This window comes from Stegodyphus dumicola, chromosome 8 (assembly GCF_044657685.1).
Source record: "Stegodyphus dumicola isolate Sdum_Otavi_A_Nest chromosome 8, ASM4465768v1".
NCBI classification, from domain to species: Eukaryota; Metazoa; Arthropoda; class Arachnida; order Araneae; family Eresidae; genus Stegodyphus; species Stegodyphus dumicola.
The window spans coordinates 41409294-41421968 of NC_140775.1; the positions used below are offsets into that span (position 1 = coordinate 41409294).

At 31.4% G+C, this 12675-nt stretch overlaps 2 protein-coding genes across 8 annotated transcripts in view; one reads left to right on the top strand and one right to left on the bottom strand.

Moving 5' to 3' along the window:
• The window catches only part of LOC118183318 (uncharacterized), a 466396-nt gene that overhangs the window by 376953 nt on the left and 76768 nt on the right, over positions 1–12675 (top strand). For 5 of the 6 annotated variants that reach the window (XM_035352811.2, XM_035352815.2, XM_035352813.2 and 2 more), the window contains one exon: positions 1868–1936. The exons of the other annotated variant lie outside the window; for it this stretch is intronic. In XM_035352811.2, the coding sequence (XP_035208702.1) occupies positions 1868–1936 (69 nt within the window). The remainder of the gene's footprint in view (positions 1–1867; positions 1937–12675) is intronic. 6 annotated transcript variants of the gene reach the window in all.
• Positions 1–12675, bottom strand: part of Taz (tafazzin, phospholipid-lysophospholipid transacylase) — a 241944-nt gene that overhangs the window by 33399 nt on the left and 195870 nt on the right. The window lies entirely within an intron of this gene.

Genomic DNA, 12675 nt, shown 5'->3' on the forward strand with positions numbered 1-12675 from the left:
AAAGTGATCTTACTGGGCTGCAGTGCATGATGTGTACTAAAATGTGTCTATACTGTAACAAGATTGTCGATGATTTCTATCCCTACTCCTTCCATTCCTCTACCATTACACTCTTAAACTGCTTACAAATTTGAAAACACTTCAAAACATCCTCCCAAAGCTGTTCAGTTGTGTGTATTTTTGTTGGAAGGACGTAAAGCCGTTTCCATAAAGAGAAACTATGATATTGTCCATGAAGAGAAACTGACAGGCAGTGGCATTTCTGAAGAGATACATACAGATGAGTATTCTGTTGCAGTAACTTTGCTTTAAATCATTACGATACTCTCACTGTTAAACATGTACACCAAAGTGAAGTCATTGCAGTACAAATTACTGGTGCTATACTTTCTTTTCAGCATCTGAAACACGGTATATGTGTACAGCAAAATGTGTCTCTAGACAAGAACTTCTCTCATTAAAGCGATCACGTTTCATAATCTTTGTAGGATTAAGACGTGTTTTCATCGCATGCCAGATTAGTTCTCATCTACACTCACTGGTGAGACTAACCTGCTGTCATATGTAAAATGTACTCTGCCTTGTTACTCCTTTCTCTAGTCTTGATGTTCACGATACCGCTACAAATCTTATCTCCATTTGGCAGGTGTTATGGCCATATATCATATTGGTTTTAGGCAAATGTACCACTCTTATGTAGTTGCTGTGCCACTGCTCATCTTCCTCATATTCGCCCGCTATAATAATGGCCGCATTTAGTAGGTATGACCATATAGCAGCATGATTACACGTGAGAGATCATGACTAGTATATCGAACAGCATTTCATGTAGTTCTGAAGGTCATCCAAGCTATAATCATTAAACGATTCTGTGGGTAATCTCAGACCTTTCGAATATCCTCTTCACATTTCTCTGCCTCAAGTTTGCCATTTATTCTGTCCCGATTGAAGTCATCCAAATGTTGTGACCATATAGAGTACGATACATATGCCATGGCCTACTGTTTCCAGTAGCAAAATTGCCTGAGCGTCTATTCAAGCGATCCCTGATATTTGAAATCTGCAGTTGTATTTAACCCTATCCATAGTCTTGACAAGCTTTTCATCTGATTATTGCCAATAGTCTGTATGTCATGCTACTTTCGTTTTGTCATGTTACAGTTTTGAACACTCATATATATTCAAGTACGTAAAATTCAACTGTTAATTTTTACTTAAAATTAGCGGGTGGCAAGAAATTCGACATCTTTCAAATCTGGCTGTCAGATTAATCTAAACTATACTGCTTTGAATCGGTTCTGGCGCTAGTTTCTACTTGAGTAATTCTTTACGTATCTGTTAAGCAAGGAAGCTTTCCCTGTATGAATTAGTTTACATAACTGAATTATTTTGCATAAATGAGCTCTTGTGTATTTTGAAATCAGAAGGAAACAGAACAGAAGCAAGTTTAAGGATATCCTAGTTAGTTCTTTAAAATATGCATTACAAAGTAAGTATTGCCTTATATGAATATTTAATATAATTTTAAAATCTTCTAAGCTTATAAGTTTTCTAAAGTTTTTAGTATATTAGATAAAAATATACACGACTAATATGAATAATGAAATAATAGATTTATCGTAATAATATTAAATTAACAGTAGCTAATAAATATAAATTAACGAGCTAAATGTATAGGAACCTGTAATTCCTTTTATGCATGCATAAGTAATTCATTTCCCCCTGAAAAACAATGAACTTTCATTTGAATATTAGAAAAGCTGTAGTTTTGTTGGATAGTTTTTGACACACAACATTGCTATGCGCACTAATGCAGTACTGAATGTATTCATTGTGCTCTCTGAATGTACTTCAATGTTGTTTTCAGGACAGGGCAGTTGATGATATGGACATATATAGTTCTTACTCCTATCCTCTCATTGATGGCCATTTCACTGTAAGTAAGCAGCTCTCAGAAATTATTTCGCAATTTATTTCATTATTTGCTCATTATTGCTGCTTGCCATCAACTGGAGATAGCTTTTTTTCTTTGATTTTTTTGTTCATTCAGAGCATAGCGTTATTTAAATTAGGGAATTGCAATAAATCTAAAGTCCCCTAATATCGTTACATCAACATGAAAAGTTAAATTCACGAAACTTCGCTTGAATTACTTCTGCAAAATTACTAATTTTAGTTCACCGTAACGTTCTGACGATGTTATCTTCCCTATAAAATACATTCTTGGAATCGCTTTTCGTTTACATACTCCGAAATATAAGTTTGCCTTATCCTTTAAATTTGCAATATATTAAAAACATTACAAATTACTAAATTACTAAATTTTACCTCAAAATAAGGTATTTAAAACGTTTTCAGCATATAAAAAAAAATCATACATATGAAGCCGTCTTGGATGTGAGCTTCTATATCTTTTGGTTAAATGTCTTCAAAAATGCTTAGGAAATAACTTTGGAAGAAATTAATTTTTATGCTAAATTTCAAATTAAATTTTATGTATATGAAAATGAAAATTATATTTCTTTAATTTTAAAGCTTATTGCTGCATTGTCTTTAAAAAATAAAAATATTTTACACTATTTTCATCAGAAGCTAAAAGAACGTCAAAAACTGAAATTTGTAATATTAGAAAAGTTAAATTCACTGGGGAAGTATTAAAACTGGTATAAAGTTTTTATCACAATCAATAAACTTATAGCGCCATTTTTATCGGAAACTAAAACCCTATAATGCCATTTTCATAGAAATATATATATAAAAAATCATCAACTGAATACCATTTGAACTAATTAATGAGCAAAAAAATCATGTAAACTTGACGTAATTTGCGAAACTTTATGACAGCCGTTGATCAATGAAATGATGATGATTTATAACATTTCTGTTTTAAATATGATTTAATTCTTAATATATAAAACTGATTTTTAACTTCTTTATCAGAAACTTATTTTTTAAAATATTACTCTTAAAAAAGAAGTGCGTATAAAAATACAATACATATGACTAAATACCACTGAATAATAAACAATGATGAATTTTCTTTAAAAGTTGGGAAATGTATTCATGTTATTTTAAAAGACTATTTATACGAGAATTCCTTATTCGACGCTATGCTCTGCATTTCATTTACTTCTTATTTTTTAAAGCTTTTTTGACTAAGAGAGCAAGCTTCTTCTCAGTTTTGTTTCTTGCATTAGACCAGTGTGTAGATGATTCTAGAACTTAGCTTTTTATGTATTTTTGCCTCAAATGGTTTTAATGTTGTTTCATATGTGCGTTCTTCACATTGCATTAGTGGGTTCATAGCAATGTTTAGTCGCTGCAGAAGCCACTGCATATTTGAGCATAAATTTCATTTAAACGCCATTAGTTTTAGAAGCAATGTAGTAAATATTTAAATATTTATTATGTGCTTATGAACCTGTATTTTTAATATGTAACTTAAAAGCTTTCCTTTAAAGTTCTAAAAAAGATATGAATTTTTTTTTAAAAAAAAAGGTATTCTTCAGTATTATTCTATCGCTGAATCCTGTCAATTGGAGCCACCATTAGAACTTTTGTTTTTAATATATATATATATATATATGATGTACCAGCTTTAGTCGTAGCTTAAATAATCAGACGATAAGTTTAAAAAACAGGATCTATTTATTATTATTCAGGAGAAATAGCTGTTACAAAAATCAGATATCCGGAGTAAATTAAAAGAATTACTTATAACTTTTTGTATGAAGTTTACTGCATCGTGAAATTTAAGAAAAAGCCTCGATATTCCTTTTGCGAGTTTTTTTATAGCCTCTGGAAAGGCGGAGCTTCCAAGAAATGACGTCAGCCTCGTCAGCCAATCCAGTTCGCTTGAAATATTTCCAGAACATTCTAAAACTGTACGTGTAGAAAAGGCGGAAAAAACAACTTGACTACGGGGCTGTGGATTTAATTCCACGTACTTTCAAATAAGAGAACGTCGCCATTAAATATGAAAAGAACATACAGTTAGAAATTTACGTGTATTCTTGACTATGGAATTTTATTATTATATATATATATATATTTATTTAGTACATATATATATATATTTATTTAGTACATATATATGTATATATATATGTACTAAATAAATAAAAAAGAACTAATTTAAAGAATTTTAAATCATCTATTTAATTTGGAGTATTCAAAATTATATAAAATAAATGCAGTAAAAATCGCGAAAAATGCTATACGAGATTTATTTTTCATAGTGAACTCCTTCAAAAGTTGGCTTAATTTACAGGCATGGCATCCTCCCAATTTTCATATACCTAGGTTTTCCAACACGTAAACAAAGAACTTTTTTTTATAAATATGTGTTATTGAAATTTATTAAAGCGTGAGATTGTTTCCAGGTAATCTATGTACAATATGTTTTTTAATTTACCTCAAAATTTACTCACAGATAGGTAATGAATTCCTGTATTTAATAGATCTAGTATTAAGTAAAAAAGTAAACTCAGTCGCGTAACAGCCCTAATGGGCCAAGGCCACGAAGGCCTAATGGGCCACGATTTCTCTGAATATAAGTTTGATCGAAACATCATTTAAAAATATCTGCTTCCAGAATAGAATTGTTTATTACAATGTGCAGAAACTTCATATCCTGTCAGTCATAATTTTCAGTATTGTGTTACATATTTTATATTATCTTCTATTAATTTAACCTTTAATATTTTAATATGAACCATTTTGTAAATAAAATTACCATGATTCATTATGAAAAATTGCTGAGAATAAAAAAGAATAATAACTTTCCTATTAATCTTAACTCTGTATCATCTATACAGTAATCCCTTGCACAGCACGATTTATCATACACGTGTTATCTTAATTGTTTCTATTTAATTTGTTCAGCACTAGAATTTTATTAACATACGGTTCAACTCTTCGGTTGTACATCATTTCTGAATGCTTGCTGGCATCAGCTCTGGCCAACAGTCAGCAATAAATTTAAAGGATTTCCATCGACTGAAAATGAAGCCACAGAAATCATATAAACTGCAAAGCCAATTGACAAAAGATTTTCAGATATGGAAGGAAGAGAAAAGTCAAACGAGAAATGACGAATAAAGAACTGGATGATGTTATAACGCCAGTCGACTGTAAACGCAGGGATCATGAAGAAGATAATGTGCCTTGTAAAACGTTAAACTAGTTGTTAAAAAAATCATATGAACTGTCTATTTTGCAATGAAGATTCACCCAAATGAAGAAAAAACAGGATGTTTCGAGAGGCCGTGAAAATGCTCCGCTCCTTACCACGAAACGTTTACAGAATTGTGACAGTCATTGGTCTCAACCAAAAATCACCAACTTTTTAAAAATGTAATTGTATCATGTACCTACTTATTAAGCACTAGTAAAAATCTTTAAATTAACATTTATTTCTGTTTTTTCTTTAAATTAGATCAATATTTAGATTTTTTTAAATTGTTACATTGTAAGGTATTTCTCGAACCTTCTTGGCGAGCCTTCGTGGTGTAGTGGTCTACACTCTCAGCGCGTAATTGAGAGGTCTGCGTTTCGATTCCCGGCGAAGACGTTGCATAATTTTCATCTTGCCTGCTTCCAAAAATACGTAATGTCCCTATAGTGGCACCCGGACTAAAAAGGTTGTTGGATGATGATTTTCCTCACCTAGGATTTGGCGATTGGCTCTCCTAAAAAACCCCAGTCGCCCATTAAAAGGAGGAATATATAAGGTATTTCTCCCACCTTCTTGTCGAGCCTTCGTGCTGTAGTGGTCTGCACGCTCAGCGCGTAAATGAGAGGTCGGCAGTTCAATTCTAGGTGAAGGCTTTGCATAATTCTCATCTTGCCTGCTTCCAAAAAATACCTAATGTCCCTACAACATATTTTATTAATCTGCATTATAAACACATTTTTTTGAGACTGCGATTTTGCTTTATATACAAGGTAATATTGACGTAGCTCTTTCTGCAAGAATTTACTATACATTTATAATATTAATTATTCTATAAGTAAGATTACCTTGATTTCCTGCGAAATGTCATTTAAAGTTAAGAAAGTCAGCAAAATGATTTTTCTGCAATTCAGAAAAAATCCTAATGAAATCCAAAAGTTGTGCGAGTTATAAAGATAATATTTAGACTCGGAAATCCTTTAACTCAAACGCTATGAAATTTGAGGATGATTATTTAGTTCATTTCACAGATTAGACTTGTAAAAAAAGTTTTTATGGATCTTTATGTAAAATATATGCGTATAAGAAATAATATAAAACTCTGAAGGAAATCAAACATTTCAAGCTATTCTGGCCCCTTTTTTCCTAATGACTAATTCTGGACCCTTTTCCCTAATCCTTTCTCCTTTTTCCTTGTAACATTTATAAAAAGAAATGTTTTTGCTGATTCCTAGAATTACTTTTTGAGAAACCTGAAGTTTCTAGAAACAATGCTCTAGAAACTTTGTTTTAGAAGAAGAAACTGTTTATTAAAATGTGTAGAAATGATCATTACACCTAAGATAACTTTAAAAATTCCAAAATGTCTCGAATTGTTTGTAATTTTTAAATATAATCTGTCCTGCAAATTACATTTTTTATATTAATTTTAAAACATTTCTCATTTCTAATTCCTATTTTTTACCTCTTGGAATTTTTTTTTTCTTTCTTCCTCTTCTTTCTTGACTTTTCTTTAACGTTTAAAAATTTATTTAAATATTTACGACATTAATAAAAGTTCTTATTCTACTTATGTGTAATGCTTATCACAAAACTTACAGCACCATCAAAACTTATAGCACAAAAACAAACAAGCATATGTGTAACAAAAAGCAAGCAATGTGGCATATAAACTTATGATAAGTAAAGTATGGTCAATTTCAGATTTCTGGATGATTTCTTGGAGGAAGTTAGAAAGGTTTTCTTGAACATATTTAAATTAATAATAATTTTCAAAACTCTTAATTTCGCATAAAATTTTGTAAATTATTTTGTATCTGCAAGCTCAAGTTAGTTGAATTCTTGAATTGTATGGATTAATTTCATACATACCGTAATGGCTTGCATAAAAATTTCCGAAAACTTTTAATCTTCTTAAATTATTAGTAAAAATTCCAAATCTATGATTTATAAACATTTATTAATTTTGAAAACTTGCTTCCCTAATAATAACTTTGAAAACCTTTTGGCAAGATACCTTACATGCGAAAGAACTATAAAGTCACTAATTAAAACTTCTCAAAGTTATTTTTATGACCATATTTGCAATACTGTTATAAAATTCGTAAAATGTTTATTGTGCGCATAAGATATGAACATAAAAATCTTCATCTAAAGCCTAAAGCAATGAACAACGTATAATAAAATATGTGCAAAATACGTATAATTTGTATTAAATGTAACGTTATAAATATATGATGTCTGATGTATATGATTATGAAAATGTAATATGGCATAGTTTGATAAACTTTAATATACTAGCTAAATATTATGCATATTTGTTCTAAACTATAGTTCGAATCTAACTTAAGGTATTACTCATTTTTATAAGGGCCCACCAGCGGCCGAGCGGTAAAGTCGCTGAACACTGGTAGTTCGGTCCGAGGTTCGAATCCTGCGAACGGGCTGACTGCATGGGTGTTTTCGTGGTTTTCCCTATGTGTAACGTGTATACGAGCCAGTTTCCCTTAGAAAGTCCTCCACGAAGGCATCCCTACCCTTAGGCAGATAGCCCTAGTGTGCTTTGCCATAATTAAATACACACATACACACACGTTTTTATAAATTTGTTTCAGAATTTGTGTTTATTCTTAAATTTATTTACATTCGAAATTTAAATTAATTAGTAGATTTAAAAGCGCGAATAAATATAATCTCAAAATAAATGGATGATATTCCGACATGAAATGAAACGTTAAATAACATGAAATTCAATGAATGTACAACAGCAATGCCCATTCGTTGAATTTTAGTTTAGCGTAGTCATCAAAAATTAGCATATTCGGGAACATATGCGACACAAAAAGCGCTTAAATTAAATTAATAATAACAGAAAGTGCTTGTATAAATTATAACAGAAATTAACTCTGTGATTTTTCTAGTTCTGGTACTTGATTTCAAAGCTTCTTGCTATTAATACTTCAACCTCTTAAAGACACTAGAAAATATTTGTTAATGATTCTTTAAAATATACTGTTTGGCTTCGTTATTTTTCATCAAGAAATTTACTGAGGAAGAATGAGAAAATATAAAGAAGAATGAGAAAATATTATCAATAAAAACAAATGCGCCTGAATTATAAAATAATTTATTAAAAGTAACTTATACATTTATTACTAAAAATTAGTGCACTTCCACATGGGATCCTTTTACAATGCAGATTTGTTTCGCTGATCTGATGTCAAGCTCAATACTACGATATGGCTGGGATTAGGGCGAAAATGACAGTCTGAATTTGCTACAAAAGTCCTAGATATCTTGAAGTTTTAAAGACTATTGTTTTTTAAGAAATCCCAAACGGGGTATCTCACATTTCAGAAGACTTCATCTCTAATGCACCTAACAAGTAAAATCTTATCCAATGTTTCTTTTATGTTTGATTTCCTGAGAGTTAGAGCATTTCGCTGAGAAAGCATCGATGCCGGTATTAAATCTGGGAGAAAAAGAAGTTGCTCCAACTTGTTCAGTAAAGGGCTTTAGTAAGTATTATATTTATTAGGTAATGCCTTTTAAAATTCAAGGCTATAACGTCGTTCAAAGTCTTATGATATATCACGTCTAAAATAACAGATCACCATAATGTGTCTTTAAAATAAGCATAATATCTGTATAATACCTGTTACTTACTTTTGGAAATTTTTGATAGAGTACTTTTTAGAGGACTGTTTTGCGTATTTTGTCTGCAAAATACTATGCTCTTAAATGTAATCAGTTCATCCCTCTAAAAATAATTTATTATAGAATGAAGTTATAAACAATTCGCTAATTTTTTCTTAATTTTGATATTGAGAGGAAAGAAAATTAAGGATTTCGCAATTACACTTCACATAAACTATACAATTCCTAAATTTCTGCATTTCAGCAATACATATGTTGCATTCTTAATGACCAATCTTTGAATGTCCTCTTTATTTTAACTAATGTTTCTTATCGTTAATGATAATTGAGGAGTAATCTTTTTCAGTTAAGAATCCTACATAGTTTGGCACTGATTTGTCCCTAAGGCAGTTTGCCAAATATCCGCACTGCGACAAAATAGCCTTATTTTGTAAAGTTATTGCAAATGAAACGTGAGTTCAGAGTTAAAGACATTGCTGCAAAAATTCCAAATAATTCCATGTTCCTTCATAACCTTTTAAACGCAATACTTGAAATATAATATGAGGTTTGCTGTTTCATTATTGCCTACTACACTAAGTGAACTTTTAGACAATGATAACTCTTCACGTTCTTTTTTCTTATTAATTAAAGTTCATCATTTTATCAGCTTATCTATAAATTTGAAACATCAGCTTTAAAACTGACAAAATAAGCAATCGTACCTTGGCTTAGATTTTGAATAAATCACTATTGATTTCGAGAGGATCAGGCAAAGATTCTTCTTCTTTAGGAGCAAATTAAATATTGCGAAATTGTATAGGCAATACTCTTTTAAAATTTTTATATTAGCATGATTCTTTTCCAATCTGACCAAATTAAAACATTCTGTTACGGATCATAGCTGTGTTTTAATAGCTATTAGTTTGATATAACCTCAGTTTCCACTTAACTCTGATTTTCTTTCGGCCTGTTTCTTTGTGGAATATTATACTAGGGTTAAATTATTCTGGTAACTTTCGAAAAACTGGAGCGACCATTAGGTCGCTGCACCTATGCCAAAGCCAACTAAGTCGATTAAAATAAAATAAGTGGCGGATACTTTTATAATAAAAATAGTAGCATAAAAATGAATAAATACGAATTTTACAAATAACTTGTATTATTGCTTTTATCTGTTAATTATTTCTAACATCTGGCTGAATTCCCTTTTATATTTTTCAAATTCCTATTCTTTAATAAAAAGAATTCCCAGCTTTTTCGGTATTAAGGCTTTTATATGACTTGAGAGCCCAAAATGCTTCGCGTGAAGTTATGCAAGCCATCTCCATTCTGTAGGCTTGAATTTAGCATACGTCCACAATTAAAATGCAATTCCAATAAATACATCGGTCTTTGACAAGTAAGGTGATGAGTGTGAAGTTAAATGCAAGTTACTGATTCTGTGTCCCTACATATCCTGTGATACTAGACTGAACTGTCATTTTGTACAGTCAGTTCATGTCCAAAATAGATCAAGGTCAGATTATAATTTCTAGGACATAAACTCGTTCGTTGCTATACCTGTCGAACTATTCATCGGACACTGGCGGTAATGGACATCTAGGATGCACCTTCGAGATTTGGAAGCTCGCTGATAAGAAAATTGTGCTCTCCTGTGAGATTCGGTCGCCTGGCATTCAGTTAACTATTCCGATAAGATATTTATGTACCTTCGGTATCTCACATGACCATGATTTATCTCAGGACACTCTGGAGTAAGTATCCTTTCCTACAATGAGAGATTTTGTAACTACTAATCTTCAGATGGACATGATTTCACGCTTATCTTTCAGAGTATGAAAATTTTCCTTCACACTTGGTTAGAAGTATTGTATACAATTTAGCACGTACTTGATTAAAGAGTTATTTTTATTTTACAACTTACACAATTATTTCCAGTATGGTTTTAGGCAATATTTGTTTGCTATATTCTGTTTCATATTACTTGAATATGCATAAACATGTCTGTGACTATACTGAGCTACCATACAAATGAAATAAATTGATATATACTAAAAATATCACCTCTCTAGTTTTTTAAAAAAATCTTTTTATTTACAAATGAATGTGATATCGCTAGAAATTTTCAATTTTTCTTGACGGATATCAGCTTTATTAGATGAAATTATCATTTTTTCTTTGTAATTCAAATTTGAAAATTAATCATATTCAGTGAGAGGAAACAATCAATGTCCATGATTCCTAATTCAACAGTCGAACGTCACGTACCTGGCAAGTGTTGCTGTTCCGCGTGGCATAAGATCCGATTGACAACTTGCCAGTTTTCAGTGTTGTTTCTATTCAATGTAGCATAAGATCTTTAATTTATGTTTAAATTATAAGTCTATAATTTGGAATTCTTTTTGTTTTAATTATGAAGATATTTTATTTTGAGATTAATTACATTTTCATTTTCACCGACACATAGTGCTTTAGATGCGTCAAAAATTCGTGCAGTGGTGAGCCACAGTTCGCAATGTAGCTAGGATTACAAATGTTCTGTGTGACAGCCCTCATTCGTAAAAATGGCTATCAGACGTCGCATGACACTTTGTACATCGTCGTAGAGAATTCAGCTACAGTTCCTGTCACATAACAGTGAATAACTTCTTTTAATGTGACCAATAACGTCTACTAAACTCTGCACACCTGTGACTTCAAAAAATCCCATAACCAAAAGTCACAAGATGCAAGATCTGGTAACTTTTGATAGACATTTGTGTAAGATAAAGCGATTGCAGGCACGGTCATCGTCAATTAGCTATCACAGCAGGTGCACAACGGAATTGTAAACAGAGACAACCCATCCTGCATGGTTGTTAACGTTAGTGAGCACTTGCTCTATTTGGACGGAAGGAATGACGCTGTTTTTTAAGAGTGCTACATAAGGTTGATTATAATAAAAACAATCGAAATATAATGCTGGGAACTAATGAACCCTCATCATGCTGCCACTTTTGACTGATGCAAAGAGGTTTCCAGAATGGCGTGCGTTTCTTTCTCGCCCATATAGGGCAACTGTGTACACTTTCATTATCGAAAAGTGCGCTTCGTCAGTCCACAGGACATTTAAGAACCAGCCTGCATTGGTTTTTATCTAATGAAAAGCTCAGTTTGAAATTCATTGCATCTCTTGAAATCGAATGATTTCAGTTCCTGTACGTGTTGGACTTTGTAAGGAAAATTCTTGAGATTGATTCTCAGTGATCATCACACAGTCCTGTATGAAATGCCATTTCTTCGGTACTGAAACAGCGCCAAGTGTCAATGGAGATGTAACCATTCTGTAAATAAAATGTTTCATTATTTTAAAAATTCCGAAATTCTTTCCGCACATTTCTGTGAAAATCGCGTCGTTGTCTATGCTTTTGGAATTACTGAATTTTTACGTCTTTTTTTATTTTCTAATCACCGATATGTTGACAATAAATATTACTACTAGTTAGTATCTAGTAGTTACTACTTGCCAGTACTAGTTATAAGTTCTTAATAGTTAAGTTTTGGGGTTTTCAGAAGTTTGACGTGGATTTTCAAAAGAATGAAAGATCGACGCAATGTCTTATAGCTTTATGAAAAAAAAAAAAACTTTGAAAAAGATAAATGAACTTTGCAGTAATTTCTTTTACCTTAGAATTTCCCCTTTTCTTTTAAAGAAGCAGACAATGTGCTTTCTCCAGAAAGGAACATATAATTAAAATTCTTAATTATGATCTTTGAATTAAGAAGTAAGTACAATTAAAAAGTGTGGAAAATAACTAGAAAAAAAAACACTCTTCATTTCCTGTACCCCCCCCCTAAAGTGAGCATTTGAATAGCCTCAAAAT